The sequence below is a fragment of the Notamacropus eugenii genome, chromosome 3 (genome assembly GCF_028372415.1).
Source record: "Notamacropus eugenii isolate mMacEug1 chromosome 3, mMacEug1.pri_v2, whole genome shotgun sequence".
In the NCBI taxonomy this organism is placed as follows: domain Eukaryota; kingdom Metazoa; phylum Chordata; class Mammalia; order Diprotodontia; family Macropodidae; genus Notamacropus; species Notamacropus eugenii.
The window spans coordinates 225,907,694-225,926,270 of NC_092874.1; the positions used below are offsets into that span (position 1 = coordinate 225,907,694).

Consider the following 18,577-nt stretch of genomic DNA (forward strand, 5'->3'; position numbering starts at 1 on the left):
CTGTCCCATCCTACACTGCAACACCAACTTCTCTTGCCAAGGATGCAGGCATCCCAGCCATACTGATAAATATGGAAACTCCATCTTTATTGGCCGTATAAACATCTCTGGTCTGTACATACATTTCGTACATCATAGTGCAGGGAAGGTGGGAGTGGGGGGAGGCCAGAGGTCTAGGTCCCCTAGCAGCACAGCAGCTCAGCCCCTCCCTTCCCCCAGAGGCCCCATTCCTTCTGTGCCAACCAGGGCAAGGAGCTCCTGTCCCCTGTCACGGAAAGGGGAAGGGGGAATGTGAGAGCTCAGAGTGGGAGTAGGGGAGACAGCATAAGAGCCGGAACCAAACACTGACGCAAACCAGGCAACTCGAACAAGCAGCAAGCAGACATCCCACTCCCCCAAGAGAAGTGGGAGGGCAACACAGGGGAAGGAAGGGAGGGCCTAGAGCAGTCCCACTGCAGGAAGTCCATTCCTAGGGCTCTGGGGTCACTGCACTCCCCCATCGGTTCTGGGAGACAAGGCAGGGGGAACAATGGGCTGGGAAAGCCAAGCAGGGTGGCATCAGGGAAGGGAGGGAATCTCCGGAATGAGCTAAAGGAGCCGCATCTTCCCCACATACTTGGCACCGAGCTGTTTGGTGGGGCTGGAGAAATTCAGGAGTTTCTCCGTGGGTCAATGGTGCAATATGAGGGCGTCTTCCAGACCTCAGGAGAAGGAAAGGAGACCGTCCCTAGACAGCTTGGGGTAATGGTCAGTACAAGCAGAAGGCCTCACCCCAAGCCCTGCCAGCAGGGCTGGGAGGAGGGACCGACCAAAGCAGCAAACACCACAGAGATTCAGTAGACAAAGATGGAAAAGAGCAGAGAGCCTTGGACAAGACCAACTGGGGCGGTCGTGTCCTCTGGTCCCATCTCTGAGAACTGCCCCCGGCTCAGGCAAAGCTGGCATTTCAGAGACCTTTAGATGCTCCGAGCAATGTCCAGCCCTGCTCTCAGGCTTGGGGTCAAGGGAAGGATTTCGTAGCCTTATACTCAGGCACAAACCTGGCCCTGTTCATTCAGCAACCGAGACTCATCCTTCTTGGACCCAGGAGCCAGGAGCCTGGGAAGGGAGAGGGCCTCAGAGCCATGGGTAAAAAACCAAGGGCAGCATGGCCCTATTGGTACATCCCTGTTGTATCAGGGCCTCAGCCCTAAGGAACGATGATGAAGGTAACACCAGGACCAGAGAGGCAGACGCTGGAGAACCGCCTGACGCAGCAGGCACTTGGCCTGGTGCTTGGTCAAGCCAGGGCAAGAGACAGAATGCAGCCCTCCTCAAACCCTGGAGGAGGAGGGCAGGAGCCAGGGGAAGGAAGAAGGCAGGAAGGAAAGGCCAGGAACTGGGTGTATGGTCCTGGGAAAGAGGAAAAGGAGGGAGTGCCCTCAGGGGCCCTAGCCGCTCAGAGGGTGCAGGTCCACTTTGACCTTTTCCCCACTACTCAGCATGCCAATGGTGGGGAAGAAGCCTCCGGGGGGCACAAGAGCATCCTTCTTGCCAATGATCTTGCCATTTCGGGTGAAGAACACCTGTGGGAACATGAAGCAGGTGGGACGGAGCGTCTCTGCCAAGGCAGTGGGTGCCAGGATGCCTGGCTGGGAGGGAGCCTTCCCACCCCCCACAGCTGTTCTGATGAGCAGGAGCGGCCACAAGAGGGCGTGCTGGGGCCGCTCTCCGACCCCTCCCTCTGACCCCCTCCCATTGCCCCCTCACTCACCACCACCTTCTTGCCCTCATGTTCCTGTTCCATCTCCTCCCCATCTTCTTCCTCTTCCTCTTCCTCCTCCTCCTCCTCTTCCCCCTCCTGATGCAGGTACATGACATTCCGGACAGCTCTCGGGGTCGGAGACAGGATCACCGTGTCACAGCTGTCATCACTGTCTCCTAAGAGAACAAGCAGTGTAAGCTGGGCCCCCCGCGCTGGGCAGCCTCCCCTCCCAGCCTCCCGGCCCACTCACCTTCACTGTCCAGGATGTAATCTCGGGGAAACATGATCCCACAGCCCATGATGTCTCCTTTATAGCAGCGTGGCCCAAAAGGGTCCCCCACACCGCTGCCGTGGAAGATCTTCCCATCATCTGGGCAGAGGGCAGAGGGAGAAGAGAAACAGACCATTGGTGGGAGGCAGGCCAAGGCTTAGCTGCTCCTTTAAAGAGTTTACAAAGAGATTACTTATACATGACTTCATTTAAACTTGATAAAAGCCCTGTGAGGATCCCGTGAGGCAGGCAAACTTTATGGTCCTCATTTTACCAGAGGACACGGGTTCAGAGAAGTTAAAGGCATTTGCTCTTAGCTACACGGCTTGTCAGTGGTCAAACAGGATCCTAAAATCCAGAATTTCCAGCTTCAAATCTATACCAGACTGGTCATCCAAGTGACTGAAAAATCAAGACTCCCAGGGAAGTGGCATGAGGGATGGATGCCCCAAAGCCGGCAGTGAAGAGGAAACAAGCAGGTGCGAGAAGGCAGTCATTCAGGGACTCCAAAGGAAATATTCAAAAAACCCCAGCACCATGGACCCAGATAAGCAAGGTAGTGTGGGGGACTACCATGTGAAACATAACACGTAGTTTAAGAAAAATCCAGGGATTCATGGGGTCACAAAGAATCCTCATTTTCTGTTCTTTAGTAGAAGGAAAAGTTGACGTCTGTCAGGTTTGTAATACCAAAAAGGAAAACTTTAAAAAGAAAAATTAAGTTTTTAAAAAAGTGCTCAAAGGGAACAAAACGGAAGAATCTGCAGGGGCGGGTGGGGAGAAAGCCAGCTCAGAGCCCTGGAATGTCCCAGAGCTTGGCCCCAGGGTCCCCCCCACCCGCCTTGCTCCTAGGACTGGGAGGAAAAACACACAAGTGCTCAGAGGAGTCGGAACAAAAGTGAGGCAGAACACAAGGCAGAGATGGGAAAGGAGAAGGCACGGGGCGGGGGGGGGGGGGGGGGGGGGGGGGGTGAAGGGTGAAACAGAAGTTTTTCCCTCCACGGTATCATGTCCCAACATCATTCCCAACCACCCGGCTTCCTTCCTTCAAGGTAGACCAAAGGAGGGAGGAAAATGCCTTCACCCCCAACCCAAGGACCCAGGACCCTCCAATTACCTGCATGATATGCCACGGAACCTCTACTCCAGCCAGGATGCCTATTCTTGGGATAATCCTGGCCAAGGCAGGAAGAGAGAGGTCTGGGGTACTGGGAAAGGGAAAAGGCCCTCCCCAAGCTTCCCCCTCCCACTTCTACTGAACCTTGTAAAAAATGCCAATGATCAACCCCCACCACCACCCCTCCCGCCAAAACTTCCCAGGGCAAGAGTGAGTGTTAGGGGAAATGACAAGGGCCTCAAATGCCAAAGGGCCAGAGCAAAAGGGCTGGTAATCTATGGGTGCCAAGTCCTTGTTTCTGTGACTCTGTATGTGCAGACATACACAGGTATATGGATGCATGTTCACATGTGTGCAAATGTAAGCTCTTCCATCTTCTCTAGTAAATCCAGCCTACCTTCCCTCCCATAGCCACTGGGGCAACCAGACCCACCCTGACCCTCCCTCTGCATGGCAGGTCTCCCCTCACCTTTCTTGCCAGCCCCAAGGCAATGTAGCACTTTTCCCCGGGGTCTACAATCTCCACCTCAAAGTAGTGACTTCTAGTGCTGAGCGGGTGGCGGGCTTGGGCCAGCCCTACATCAATGATGCTCTTGCCCTTTCCCACATACTCCAGCAGCTGTGGAGGGAAGCAGGTGATAGAAGGGTGGTTGAGGCTAAAACCCACCTCAAACTTCCCGGAGGCCAGTACCAGAGCAACTTGAGTACTCTGCAGGCAGGGTGGGCTCCTAGAGGTCCAATCTGCCTGGATGTCTGTGAGCAGACTTGGGAGACAGGACACCAGATGAGGCTAAAGAGGTCATAGCAGCCCAAGATTGCAAACACTTTTTCCCTGGGCTCCCCAGTTTGCTCCCTGAGCTAGAGTCCCCTCAGGGTTGGTCAACATTTCCCTTGGCTTACAGATAAGAGTAAGGAACAGCACAGAAAACCAGGTGGGTGGCTGAGCTGCCCAAAGGAATCTGCACCAAGAGGTAGATAGTCTGGAATGTCTGAGAATTGTCAGCCTGAGAAGTCTTAAAGTTTAGGGAAAAGAGGTGCAGGAAACCAGGCAATGCAGTTGAGGCAATATCTGTATGATGCTGGTCTGGCCTGTGAGGGCCAGAATGGGGAAGGGGATGGGAGAGGTCAGCAGGCAGCTCCACATGCTGGAGGAAGGTCAAAAGCTGACCCCGTCTGGGCTGGGATTGACATAATTTCTCAGGGTCTTGTTCTACTTGGCAGTGAATGGGGCTGTTTGCAGCTGGATCAGGGAGAAGCCAAGGGTACTCCCAGTTCCACTCAAATTGAAGGCAAGGCAGAAGAGAGGTCAAAGCCAAGATGTAAAGCGAAGGCTTCTGGCACCTTCATCTTGGTTCAGGGGTCCCTTCCCTCACCTCATTTTCAGGTTCAGAATCAAAACTCCTCTTCCTAGCCTCTATCTCTACTTCAAGTAGCCAAGGGAAACAAGAGAGGGGAGATCCTTGTGGATTCTTGGGACTCCTCAGCCCCAAAATGGCACTCCTTGGGCATGACAGGACACCCCACCCCCCCCCCCCCTCACCTTGGGTGTGTTTATTTATGAGCTGCCATGGTAACAGAGAACTATGACTCACCCTCTTCTCTCAGTATCACCTGGGATTCCTTAATCCCTTTTTAATTAGCCAGAACTGCCCCCTGAGAGCCACCTCCTTTCATAAAAAAAAAAAAGTTCCCAGGAAAATCACTAACCCTCCTGGCTCTTATGGTCCCTAGAACCTACTGGAACAGAGACCTCTTACCCTCCCCGAGCACTCTCAGCAAGAGATAGAGAGAGATGAGAGAGAAAGAGAAAGAGAGAGAGAGAGAGAGAGAGAGAGAGAGAGAGGGAGGGAGGGAGGGAGGGAGGGAGGGAGGGAGAGAGAGCGCAAGAGCGAGAGCAAAAGAGAAAGAAAGAGAAAGAGAAAGAGAGAGAGAGAGAGAGAGAGAGAGATCTTGTCTAGTCTATCCCCTAAAGCAAGAGCCCTTTAACCCAGGAGTTGTTCTCATCAGCCTGTTTCCTAACCCCTCAGAGAGGAAGAGTGCACAGCTTTCCCTTAGCCTTTTCTCTCTCCAAAACTCAATGACCTGAGTCTGCCTGCCCAGCCTCCCCTTAGAAGAGAGGCACCGAGAAGGGGAGGAGGCAGGCAGAGCTTTGGGACGTGCTCTCCTTTCACCTCCCATCAGGCAGGACTAGCTGTTCCACAGGCTATTCCATGCACAGACTCCCAGGTCAGCTCCGATTGCATTACAGCAGATTTTCTCCTCCTCTTTCTCAGCTGTGCTCTACTCTCCTACCCTCTGGAGATTTTCCCCTAGCCCGAATCATCTCTTTATTCTGTCTCCTCAGGACAAGTGGCCCATGTTGGATTCATCTGGCCTTGCTTCTCACAGAGGGCCTCTTCTTTCCTATCAGACTGGGTTCCGTGGGGCCAGCAGGCAAAGGGGTCAGGAGAAGAAGAGGAAGGGCAGTACAGAGAGTGACTATTTATCTAGCACCCAGACTACCATTTCCTTCCAATGTTGCAGCACAGAGTGGGGGACCCAACAGCTGCCCTTAACCCACACCATCCAATTGGCCCTAATGTGAGAAACACAACGTTCCCCAGTCTCCGAGCCAAGAGACATCTAGTTCAGACCCTGATCCCTGAGAAAAACATGCCTCAAAATTCTCTCTGCCCTAGCCCTAGGGAGGGCAGCTGTTGAAGCTTTGTCCAAGTAACACGAGGCTTTATGGACTGGAAGAGCTGAGGAAATCCCATAGGCCAGGAAATGGGGGAAATCAAAAGGTCTCTAGATGTATCTGGAATGTAATAATATAGGAGATGAGTATTCTGCAAATGTTGAACCACAAATCTCTCCCAAGCGCTAGAAAACCTAAATAGTCATCTCTTCTGCAAATATAACTCTTTGTCCTATACCTTTAGCTTTCCCCTATCCCAAGGAAAATCTCTAACTTCTCCACAAGTCCTCATGGCACCTTAAAATGGATCTCCCTTCAACCAGTTCAGACAGATGAGAAAGTGTGCACCTGTGTGTGGGTAGGGGAAAGTGAGGAATGGAGAAACATAAGGAAGCCTAAGTCTTCTGTTCTAATTCCTGAATCTTTTTAGGAAGGAGCATCACTGTAATGGTAGGGGTAGACAGGGTAGGATGCACTTTTGATCACACTTTCACCCCTGCCCTATGCAATACTTAGAAACTGACAGAAGCTATCTACAGATCACTCTGCTAGGCACGGAGAGAAATCCTGTTCCTACCTTCTTGGGGGCCAGACAAACACAGCTGACCTGGAACACACTGTCTCTCCTCCTCTCATTGGATCACTTCTGCCTTCTTGGGTTCCCCAGAGACAACAAAAGACTTCAATTCAATTTGACACTTATGCTACCCTACTTTACCAGTTTCACTATGACCCACCTGTGCCTTGTCATCCTGTGTGATTTTTGTCCAAGTTGCTTCTTGGATAACATCCTCCAGAGAAGAGTTATTGACCAGCCTGCAGTCCTTCCTCTGGCTTACTATTATGTGGTTAAGGAGCATAGGATCTGAGCTACCCATATGTTCCCTGGCATTGGCCATCACTTGCCTGGCCACTACTGCTGGCCTGGGTCACTGTGGGGCAGTGCCAGAAGTCTGTTCAAAAGGGATAGCCCCCTCCCTTTGCCCTTTTCATCTCTTGTTCAATACCTGTAATTGAACCAACATCACCATTGCTTCTGGAGAGGGTGTGTCAATCAATTCCTCTGGGTCCATCCCTCTGATACCCAGACCAAAGCACCCTTTTCTCCCTGGCCACCACTCCCCATATGTGTTGTCTCCTTCTATCTCAAAGAAAACTCCTGGAGGACAGGGGTCATCTGGATTTTGTATCTGAATTCCCAAAGTTTAGCACAGCACCTGATATGTAGTAATCACTGAATAAATGCTTTTTCATTCATTAGTTATCCTTCTCTGGCTACATAGCTAACCTGCCTCCTCTTCCAGGTGTACAAAGTCTTAACATTGCCCTTTATGCCGAAGGTGAACATCACCTCTGAGGAACTGCACTGCCCTTTCTCCAGGAGCAGCACAGCCTCCACTCCTAATTCAGGCCCTTCCCATTTCTCTAATGGACCCAAGAGCCTCCTAAACCTCTCCTCACCTCAAGTCTCTCCCCTCACTAAAGACACACAGCTGCAAAAATGATTTTCCTAATCCACTGGTTTTATCATGTCATTTCCTTGCTCAATAAGCCCCATGACTCTGTTGTAACCTTGGGATAAAACACATGCTCATCCGTGAAACACCAAACTGCCAAGCTGCAATCACACTATTCAACGTGGTTCTCATCCACAATTCTTGGAGACTTTGCACAAGCCATCCACCAGGCCTGAAAAGCGTGCTCTCCTCCACTTGGCCTCCTCTTAGAATGTGGCTCAGCTCACAGAACACCTTCTCCAGGCTTTTCCTGACCTCCCTACTGAAGTTATACCTCATATTTCCTATGTCTGCATTTACATTTATGTGCACCAATGGAACACGTCCCCCAGACCTCAGAAGGACGGAGGCTCTTTGAGGGCTCTGCATTCCCAGTTGGTGCCTAGCACATGTTTGTGGGTTGATGCTGCAGCCTCCCTCTGTCCACTAGGCATGTCTCCATTGCCTCAGGGTGCCCCGGTCTGATTCTTTGAGGACCTCACTGAATTCAGCTCAGTAAACACTGAAGGGCCAGTGTCTGTAAGGTGCTAAGACGAGTGCTACATTTATTTAGACGTCACTGATTTACTTTTGTTTCTATATCATCTCCACTTTCCAATATATTCCTCCATTCTGCTCTTCCCAAAAACTATCCCTTGTAACAAAGAAGAAAAAAGAGGAAAAAAACGTCATTCAGCGAAACCAACCCACAGAACTGCCTTTTCCCTCCAGAAGTTGTCTCTGCAGTCAATTCAATGTATTGCCCAGAACAAGAGACATCTGTCCCCCAGGAGCATTCCTCCCCTTTTAGTATGTCCACTAACGCTGCTCAGAGTGGATCTCACTCCTGCCCACCATCATCTCCCATCTACTTGGCCCCTCAACCACTGATTGCTGGCTATTTCTGTATAACCCCAAATTTATCCCACTGTCCAGAAAACTGTTTGCTCAGTCCTAGTGAGCCAAAAAGAAAATCCTTCCTGTTGAGCTCCATAACACTAAAACCTCCACTGCAGGGGGCTTGGGGACCTGTTTAGCAATCTTTTCCTAAGGAAGCGCTGGAGGCCCAGAAAGACAAGCAATGGGCGGGATGCTACAGAGCACAAGAGCCGGAGAGACAAGAAGAGCCTGCTTCCTTCCCTGCCCCACCCCTTCCTAATCCATCACCACCTGCCCAGCCTCCTTTCCCTTATTGGCACCTGCCAGCCCAGACCCTAATCTCCCATGACAGGAGCAAGTAAAGGCTCAGTGCCCTAGGGACCCAAAAACAGCTGCACAGAAACCGTGCACATGCTTCCCACCAGGCAGGTCAAGCTTCGACACAGTTTAATCCCGGGTGACCCCTCCCCACACCCCACAAGCCCAGGGTGGGGCCAGGGCTCACCCCACTTTGTATATGGAAGCTGTTGCCCCGTCGTTAAGGAGTTGTCAAAAGGAGCTTCAAACAGGAAGAAGGAATGAAATGAGCCTAATCCCCCAGAGTTGTTCTCCCCTCCCCTCGCATTACCTCATTGCGCTGGGCCTGGAGGCAAGGAGAAGGCAGGTGTGTCTGCTTTCCCAACCACGTAAAGCAGCAATTCACAAAGTTAGGACTTAGGGTCATGTTTTTGTAGGAGGGAAAACTGAAAGCCACCTGAGGGAGCGAGAATCACTGACTAAGCAAAGACAAGAACAAACAGCTTTTAAAAGAAGAGTTCGCCCTGCACGGGACCGATGAAGACGCCAGTTCATACACGGTAAGAGAAGTGAATCTAAACCAGCCCCACGGTCCCAGCTTTTGGTAAAGAGTTTGGTAAAGAGGACAAAATGGAACAGTCAACGCTGGAGGGGCTGAAGGACAGACATGTGCACTAAGCACTCTCTTCACGAAACTCTTCCAGACCGCAGCTCAGAATCCGGCCAGAAAAGAGACTGAATCGTCCAGCCGCTGCCTCTGACCCAGCAGACTCACTACTTCTCCAAGACAAAAAGGAATGAGCACTGTGTGCCAAAATATTCATAGCAACATTCATTGTGGGAGCAAAGAATTGGAAACCAAGTGGGTACCCAGTAAGTGAAGGATTAGGAAAAGAACACTGGGCAGGGGAAGAGAGAGGAAGGAGCCCCCAAAATGAGCTGGGGGGAAGAGAATGCAGAGCACTCAGGTGAACTCAGCTGCTAAAAGGAGCGGGGCGCTGGGAGAAAGGAAAGCTAAGCTCCGGACTCAGACTTTGTCTTTTGAGGAAGAGAAAAGAGGCTGAGCACAAACCTGAGACTGCAGCAACAGTCCAGCAGGGCTCTAGACACACACTGTCTGGGGAAGGAAGATACCAAAATCAGGAATTCCAAGTCTTACGGGAGAGTCAGGGACTGCGTGCCCTTCCTGGCTCTGCACTTCCCTGCTCTATGGAGCTCCGGCCAAGTCCCATCTCCCAAGCTCCAACCTCCCTTGCTATCCCATGATTTCAATCATAGGGGTTTCTCTTCCATGGGCTGGACCCCTTCTCAAAATCATGTTTTTAAAGGCATAAAACACATAGGATTACAAAGGAAACCAATTTACATTGAAGTAATTTTAAAAATATTTTTAAAACAAGTTCAAGAACTCCCTGAACTCTCTCCACGAAACAGATGGGGGTCCACCTTTGCCCCAGGGACAGCTAAGTGGTGCAGTGAATAGAGCACTGGCCCCGGAGTCAGGAGGATCTGAGATCAAATCTGAACTCAGACACTTGACACTTACTAGCTGTGTGACCTTGGGCAAGTCACTTAACCCCAACTGCCTTGCTTTGCCCCCTCAAAAAAAAAGAACCTTTGCTCTAAAAGGATACTAGATAGAGGGAAGGTGCCGCTTGTGCTTGATCTCCACCAAGAGCAAGTGGTAACAAGGCCTCAAAGAGCCTTTTTTCTAGAGCTAAGATTATAAAGGACAGAGACACTAATAGGTTATAAAGACACTAATGATGTGTTTTCTTTTACTGAAGGCCTTAGAAACATGAGGCAAGAATATGGCCAAGATGACTCCTAACAGACTAACAACTCTTTGGAGTTAAAGCTGTGGTAGAAGTGAAAGGGAAAGAAAATGATCACATTGGAGATGAGGGAGAAAATAAAAAAGGGCAGTGAAGTCTCTTCAATTCAAGAGACAAGACAGTTGAGAAGACTAGAGTGGCCCAAGGCACTGCAGAGAGATGCCTGAGGCCTCAGTGACTGCCAGAGAGAAGAAAACTACTCTGGAAGAGGATTCCTGCACTGGTGTTCCCAAAGAAGGGGTGGGAATAGTAGAGAAGAGCCAAGCTCAACAGCCTGAAACAGAAGGAAAACGTTCCTGAGCCCTCAGGGGTGTTGGGAAGGGGCAGGAGAGGGGGAGGCAGGATGGAGGGAAGGCTATTTATAAACGTGGACAGGATCTTCCATCAATTAGAGAGGATTGGTTGGGAGGAGCTGAAGTGCTTTGGGAGGGGAGCAAGAACAGGTCCAGGCCAGAGAGGGCAGCAAGAGGATGCCAAGGAAAAACTCCCTAAGGAAAGGTCAGAGATGCAAACTTGAAACCTGGAATGTCTCCCTGGCTTTGTACCAAGTTCAGTTTTGCAGATGTTGTCAAAATGATGGTGGGAGGAGGAGGAAAGAAAGGAAAAAGATGAGGATCAAAGAAAAACAGCCCAGAACCTCTAGTCCTCAAACCCCAACACTGGATAGGGAGCATCCCCTCTCCTCCTCCGCCCTAGACCCAATTCACTTAGAACTCTTGTCTTACACTACACATCCCGCCTTGCTACTATTATGCTTTCAAACACAGAACATTATCCTGAAAACACTGCAGTTCCTGAGAGGGTTTCCGGTCACACCCATCCACCAGGGTCAAGCAGGGAACAAGTTACCATGGGAGTCCCAAGCAGCCACCCTAGGACCTGGATCTCTGGGTTCTATCTGATTACTCTCATCACTGCAAAAAGGACTGCAGCGAGATAGGAAGAGAAAAGAGGCCACGTGTTTAATAGGGTGGTTTGAAGTTCAGAGAGTAGCTGAAATAATTCTGTCTGACTGGAAGAAGAATGGTATAGAAACTATGGAAAATTGTCTTAAAGCACTCTGAATGGTGATTAGGACAGTCTCACAGAACTAAACAGGGACAGCCAAAATCAGCAGTATTAAAGCATTAAACAAAATGGGATCCAGCTATTCTGCCTCCTAATAAGACTTCTACCTCCCATGCAAAGAAAATGCTCCTTTAAGCAGACAGGATATGGGGGTCTTGGGTAGCCTGATGCTAAAGGCACTAATGAAGACGTGTAAAGAAATAGGGCTAACTTCAAGGGCCAAAGAATTAAATCAAGTTACTATAATCATCCTACTCCCAAATTAAGAAAGGAAGCAGAGAATTCAGCTTAGGGAATTGCACCTTGAAACATGGAGTGATTTGACATTAATCCCTTTATCATCCAAAGGTCCTAAGTTCTTCTGCCAATACCCCAAGTAGAGAGATCTTTCTTGATCTCTCAGGCTAGGCACATCTGTTCATATCTACCTGACATACAAGAAGGGCTAGGGCTGACACAAAGGACTTAACAGAGAGGAGTATAAAAGACACAACTGGGCAACCAAACTATGGGGGTCTCACTACCACTTTAAGTCTGGCATATTTTCCCAACTCCACTGCTCCACACTCTGTCCCCACAGGCCATCTCCAACTCACCAACTCACCGTCCCACAAACTTTAACATCATGCAACCGTCCCCACTCATCCTCATAGCTGTCCACCATCATTACGCTGTCATCCTCCTCACTGCCCAGCTCAGCATTCAGGTGTAACCGCACTTCTTCTCCCAGGGAATGCATGCCCACTGCAGGGAAGAGCCCATCTGGGGACACAGGCATAATGGTAGAGCCCACCTGCAAGAGATGAGATTGGGCCCACATGGTTTAAACAGGAAAAACTGCCTTGGTTTGGTAGGTCATATTAATAAGTCATGTTTCTATAGTAGTGCTTAAAAATTTATGTAACACTTTCCTCACAAAAACTGTACAGAATAGGTAGGGTAACAGATATGTTCAATTTACTCATGAGGATGGAGGCTCGGAGAGGTCACATGGCAAGCATCAGTTACCATTCAAGCCCAGATCTACAGACATCAGATCAAGCACTGCTCCCTTGAGTACATCTACTACTACACGTCCACACCCATCTCAGCACCCCCACAAGAGAGGTGAGAAACACATCTGCATTTTACAGAAGAGGCATAAAAAGGCTGAACGTCTTACCCAAGGTTAATGACAGAGATGGCCACCTGTAAATGGGGCCTAACACTCAGGCTCTGTACCTGAGCCTGCAGTAGGAAAGGTCTGGGCTGGAAGAGGGTCTGGGTGCCATGAAGCAATCCAAGACTTTGGGAAAGAAATCTCTAGAGACTGAGAGCTTAATCTGTCTGTCCCTATTCAATCCCTATCAGCTTTTCTCTGAAGGCATGACTGAGGAGAGGCAAAGGGTGAAAGGAGGTAAAGGAAAATAATAGAAAGAGAAAATGTATAGAAAGGGAGGATAAGAACCACAAAAGGATTTCAAGTCTAAAAGTCCAAGAAGAGTACCTTGTATCCCTTCTGTGGCCACAGCACATTTCTTCACTGCCCACTCTGCTCCCTCCCTCCTCTGGAATGCCCTCCCTCACCTCAGGGGCCTCTACTTCTCACCAGGCCTAAACATGAACACTGTCCATGCAGCTCTGGCCAGCACTCTGGGTGCCATTCTGGCCCTTCTGTCTCTGGGTCCTATGCACCTATCTTTCTCTCTCAGCACATGAGAGCTCTCTGATGGCTGACATCACACTTTCTCCTCTATCCTCATTTATCCCACAGGTCAGAACAGGGTGCAGATGTCGGACTAATGAGGTAACTGGCTATAAGACCAAACAATTCCCTCATAGCTGTTCTGTGGGTCACTGGGAAAGGCTGCTTCTTGGCTCTATCTATGGTCCATACCACTTTGGGGAGCCTACAAGCCCAGCTAGCTCCCCTCACAGGGGCATTGATCCCCACTCACCCGCTTCCCATTCTTAGTAAAGAAGATCTGAGCTGTCTGCACATCAAAAGAGACGGGCTCGATGCCACAGCCAATCCGGTCCCCAGAGCTACATTTCGTCCCAAACTGGCGGCCCTTGGCTCGGCCACTATACAGCCTACAGACAGATGGATAAAAAAATAAAAAAGCAAGAGCTGAGTCATGGAACAAGGAGCCCTTCCCAGACTCATCCTACATCTATTATCCCTAACTTCTCCCCATGCTACAGCACTGCTGGACCTAGCAGTCACTAGTTTCCATGTTCATCTTGGTAACCTTCAGTATCCTGACTTTCTCTTCATGTTGGCAGTTCCCAGTGGGAAGAAACCCCGTTTCCTCTCCTCCCCCTTTTAGTGATTCCCTCTCAGTATACAAGAGAGAGGAAGTCTCATCCTACAATGTTCTAGGGATACTGACACACCCACCTCAGCCAACTTTCCATAGCACAAAATCTCCCACTACCCCTCTTCCTAGCAGAGAAATCTGATGCCCCAAGCAAACTACTCACTTGCCATCATCAGCATGGTAGGCGACTGAGTCAGGCAGCCAGCCAGGCTGGTGGTCCAGGCTGTAGTACTGAGGGACCAGCCCCACAGCAATGGTTCCCCGCACCCCACTGTCCACAATTGACACCTGAGGAGGAAAGGAATACAATCAGCAGGTGCTAAGGATACCCAAGGGTTAGAAAAACTAGATGGAAGGTGAGTAAAAGCATCAGGGGCTCAACAGGAGCTTAGGTGAGGAGAAATGGAAGCCATGAGGGTTAAGGAAGAGACATGGTCCACTAAAAGGAAAGAACTGGGAGAGATATTGAAATAAGATGTAGGGGAGGCAGAAGATGGGTTGAAAATTAGATGGATGGAGAGGAAGGTCAAGATATGATATGCTTGGCTGACGGGGACTGAAGCAAAGAGTCAAAAAAGAAAAAATGGCAAGAGCCCAGGTCACCTTCTTCTCAGATTTAGGGACCACAACAGCCTATGACCTGAAACAGTAGCCTAGTAGGACCAGGCATGGAACTTGGTAAAAGGAGTCCACTGAAGGTCAACCAACCCCTACCCACTGTCTCCATCACCTCAAAGTAATTGCTGTCCTTGGTCAGGGGCCGGGGAGCCACATAGCAGCCAACTTCACCAGAATTGCCATGGTAACTGTGGAGGGAAAATAAAGAGGACATCCATTAGTTACCTGACCCAGCTTTCTGGGGAAGGAGAGTTCAGCACATCTACCCCTGAAGGGAAAGGCACAAAGAAAGGGGAATGAACTGAAAAATTAATCCCACAGTCCTGGATCGTAAACACCATGATATACACTACAGGATATTTTAAAGGTCATCCCACCCCTCCCCTTTCCTCCATTCAGGATCTAGCCCAGACCAGATCAGAGGAAGTCTAGTTTCTTCCATGTTTCCAGGGGAGCAGAAGTTAAAGCCTCCCTTAGTTGCCCATTTGGAATCTCACAACCCTGTCTAACCTCAATCCCTCATGTTGTAGCTTCAGCCCTTTTCCTCTGGCTCTGTCCTCAGTGGATCTGGTGAACGGCTGGTCTCTATCCTCTGTACCAAAGCCCTTCGTTGATTTGAAGATGGTTATTCAGTCCCCTCTCTCCTCAGCCTTCTCTTCTCCAGGCTAAATAACCCTACTTCCTTCCCCCTTCAGCGACAACTTTAGGAGAGAACTTAGGGCTGGGAAAAGGGACACGGAAGGGACTCAAGCAGGGAAAGAGAGAGAACGCATATACAAATACACAAGAGCAGAGGGTAAAGGAAAGACATGGGGAGGGAGGAGAATACCTCTGAGTTCTACCCAACAATGTCTTCTGGTTACACACAGAATTGTCCAAATCAGGAAACCCTTCACTTTGAAAGTGTTACAACCTCATCCACCCTAACCCCTGAGACACTGGCAGAGGGAGACCCAAAGATAAGGTGGGATGTGCCTGCCACCAAGTATCTAGGTGACAAGAAAAATAAGGGCCCCTTTTCAATGTAGCATCCTGATTCTGGATTGACCCTTTCCTATTCTTTGAGACCTGGCAGGGACCCAGTCTCCAGAGTAACCATGAAACATGGGCAAAGGGCAGGATATACTGGAGTCTCACCCAACAAGATTGAGCCTTCAAGGACCCCTCAGAGAGCAGACATTCCCTGTTTCCTTTCCATTCCCAGGCAAGAAGGAGTATACAAAAGTCCTTGCTCACACCCACCTCAATGTGTCTCCCTCTACCAAAATGTGTTTGAATCTCTCCTGGTAGCGGACAGCCCGAACCTCCCGGATCTCTCTGATTCGCCGCCGCCAATTCAAGAACCGGTAGTGCAGGTTGAGGTCATCCATCTTGTTCAAGTGAGCCAGCCTGTTGTGTGTAACAAAGAATCAAGAGGGAGTAGGGTATTCAGGGAGAAGGCATTGAAAGGAAGAATACATGTCTGCTTTCTCACTGAAGTACTCTTTAGAAGGCCTTTACTCCACCCAATGCAGAGTGGGCATAAGCTGGCAAATATGAGTATCTCAATTCCAGTCCCACTATCTTGATACACAGGGTTCCTGGAACATGCTGTGCTCCCTGGGTCCCATGACACCCACACCCTACTAACAACAAACCACATGAACCCATTCTCTATCTGTCAGGGAAGGAAAAAAGGGAAGCCACCTTGTTCCTCATATCCCAAACCACTAACGAGTGTGATCGGTGCTGATCAAAGAAATCCCCAACACCTTCATCTGTAAAATGAAGGGGAAAACATCCTAAACGATCTCTAAGGTTTTTCTTGGCTGGAAATCCTATGATCCTGCAGTAGGTCAGTCTTTGGTAACACTTAGCCAAAGGTTTGAGTTCTCCAGGGCATTCCTAAAGCTTTACTTCCAAGGCACCTTGGCATGGATTTGGCCAGTCCTCAGGAGCAGGACCCTCAGGATCTGACAGCATATGAATCCACAAAATATGGATAGCAGGGCCTACATACCATGTTGAGGGTCCTAAGCTTTCCTATTCCCCCAGCATATGAGCATCAAGCCCTTCACTTCACAGTTCAGGTACTTAGGCCTGGAGAACAAAGTTCCCTAACTCACCTACATGCTTGATATTTGGACTCAATGGTTGAGATACCTCAGCCCAAATGAATGGAGCCTTTGACTTATCCATACTCCCCATATCTGGGCAAGAAAGAATCCAGACACTCCAGCCTTGGAAAGTGATCATCCCCCTATTTTTATCACCCAGGACCTAAAGGTGTGGGCACCCCAGCTCCAGAGAACAAAGATCTTTGACAGACATACTCCCAAATATCTGGACATCCAAACCTTGATCCTGACAACAATCTCAATTTTCAGGACCTTCCTCCCCTGTATTTGGGAGGTCTCTAAGAATCCAAGCACCTTGGCCCAAAGAACCTAACTCACCCATTTTTTCATCTCTGAATACATTGAACATCATCAAAGGTCTACTCCTCTATATCTGGGCCCTCAGGACTTCAAGATCCAAACCCCTAAACCCTGGAAAAGCTCCCTAAATCATCCCCTTTCCTACATCTGAGCATCTAGGACTTCAGCACCCTGACTCCTGCAGATGGAGACTCCCCACATCTGTCCTCCAGACCTTAAATATCCTGACCCATATAGATGAAGGTTCCTCCACATCTGGCCCCCAGGACTTTAGGACCCTGATCCCTACAGAGGGAGGCTCTCCTACATCTGGCCCCCAGGCCTTAAATATCCTGACCCATATAGAGGGAGGCACCCCCACATCTCGGCCCCTAGGACTACAGCACACTGACCCCTGTAGAGGGAGGCTCCCCCATATCTAGCCCCAGGACTTAAATATCCTGACCCATATAAAGAGAGGCTCCCCCACATCTGGGACCCTAGGACTACAGAACACTGACCCCTGTAGAGGGGGGTTTCCCCACATCTGGCCCCCTGGGCTTCAGCGTCCTGACCTCTGCTGCAGGTGGAACACCCCCCCCACAAACCTCCAGCCCCAGGACTTCAGCACCCTGATCCCTGCTGATAGAGGCTCCCCCACATCTGGGCCCCAGGACTTAAATATCCTGACCTATACAGAGGGAGGCTCCCCCACATCTGGGCCCCGGGGCTTCAGCGCCCTGACCCCTGCTGCAGATGGAACACCCCCTCCCAACCCCCCCACATACACCTCCGGCCCCGGGGCTTCAGCGCCCTGGCCACCAGCCGGTGGCTCCACCCCGGGGCCTGGGCAGCTGCCCGGGCTCCCTCGCTCTCTGAGCAGGGCCCCCAGCGCCAACTGCAGCTTCATCCTCGCCCAGACCGCAGGGGCCTGGTCCAGGGCCGGGGGTGCCGAGTACCCGCCCACCAGCCCCGCAGGCAGCCCGCCCCCTGGTCCCCGCCTACCCCAGCAGCCCCGTCCTCCGCCTCCATGGGCCTGCCAGACCCTCGCCGCCGCTCGGCTACAGGCCTTCACCACCGACATCCGGGTCCCCACCCTTCCTACTGGGCCCGGCTCCCGCCCCGCCCCTAGTCCTCCCACCTCAGCCAATCAGAGAGGCCACGCTGACGGGCGCCAGAAGCGACCAATCCAAGAGCCGGCGGGCAAAGGGCGGGAGGCGAAGGCGGGGTCTTGAGCCGAAGCTGAGCCGGGCTGGGGCTTTGTCACGTGGTGCGGGGCTGGCGGGGCCGGTGTGAGGTGACGTCACAGCCCGGGTTATCTTGCCGGCTCTCGGGCGGAGCGGGAGGAGGGTGCCGGGCCGGGGCCGTATGAGGGGGGGCGAGGCCCGCTCCTCCGCGGTTCGGGTCGGGGCGGCCCCACTCCGGCGCTTGTAAAGCTTTGTATGGAGTGCCCCCACGCCCACCCGGCTCCTCCCCGCCTGGCACGTGACGAGCCACGAGCTGCCGGGGTGGGCGGCGTAGCCCGAAGCCTCTCCCGGACTTCAGCCCCGGGCCGCCCTGACTTTAAACAAGGCTTTCCCTCCCCTCCCCCTCTCCAGCATCCTCATGGGGAAAAATGGAGGCGGCAATATTTTTTACTCCCTTTCAGCCCTGTCCAACTTTAGGGGACCCCATTTGGGGTTTTCTCGGCAAAGATACCGGAGGGCTTTGCCATTTCCTTCTCCAGCTCATTTTAGAGATGAGGAAACTGAGGCCAGCAGGGTTAAGGGACTTGTCCAGGGTCGCTCTGAGGCTGGATCGGAACTGGGGAAGGTGAGGCTTCCTCACTCCTCGCCTGATAATTGTTACCTATTGATAGAGTTATCGCTGATCACGTGAA

At 51.0% G+C, this 18,577-nt stretch overlaps 1 protein-coding gene across 1 annotated transcript; it reads right to left on the reverse strand.

Annotated features, from left to right (window-relative positions):
• Positions 1 to 60: 60 nt before the first annotated feature.
• On the reverse strand, positions 61 to 17,823 carry SPRYD3 (SPRY domain containing 3). The gene is made up of 11 exons (XM_072654785.1): positions 17,704 to 17,823; positions 15,545 to 15,691; positions 14,415 to 14,490; positions 13,848 to 13,972; positions 13,322 to 13,457; positions 11,989 to 12,177; positions 3,602 to 3,751; positions 3,133 to 3,190; positions 1,995 to 2,114; positions 1,754 to 1,920; positions 61 to 1,565 (listed from the first exon to the last, which is right to left on the reverse strand). The coding sequence occupies exons 2-11, from the start codon at positions 15,670 to 15,672 to the stop codon at positions 1,431 to 1,433; spliced, it is 1,284 nt and encodes a 427-aa protein (XP_072510886.1). The 5' UTR covers positions 15,673 to 15,691; positions 17,704 to 17,823; the 3' UTR covers positions 61 to 1,430.
• Between the last annotated feature and the right edge of the window lie 754 nt (positions 17,824 to 18,577).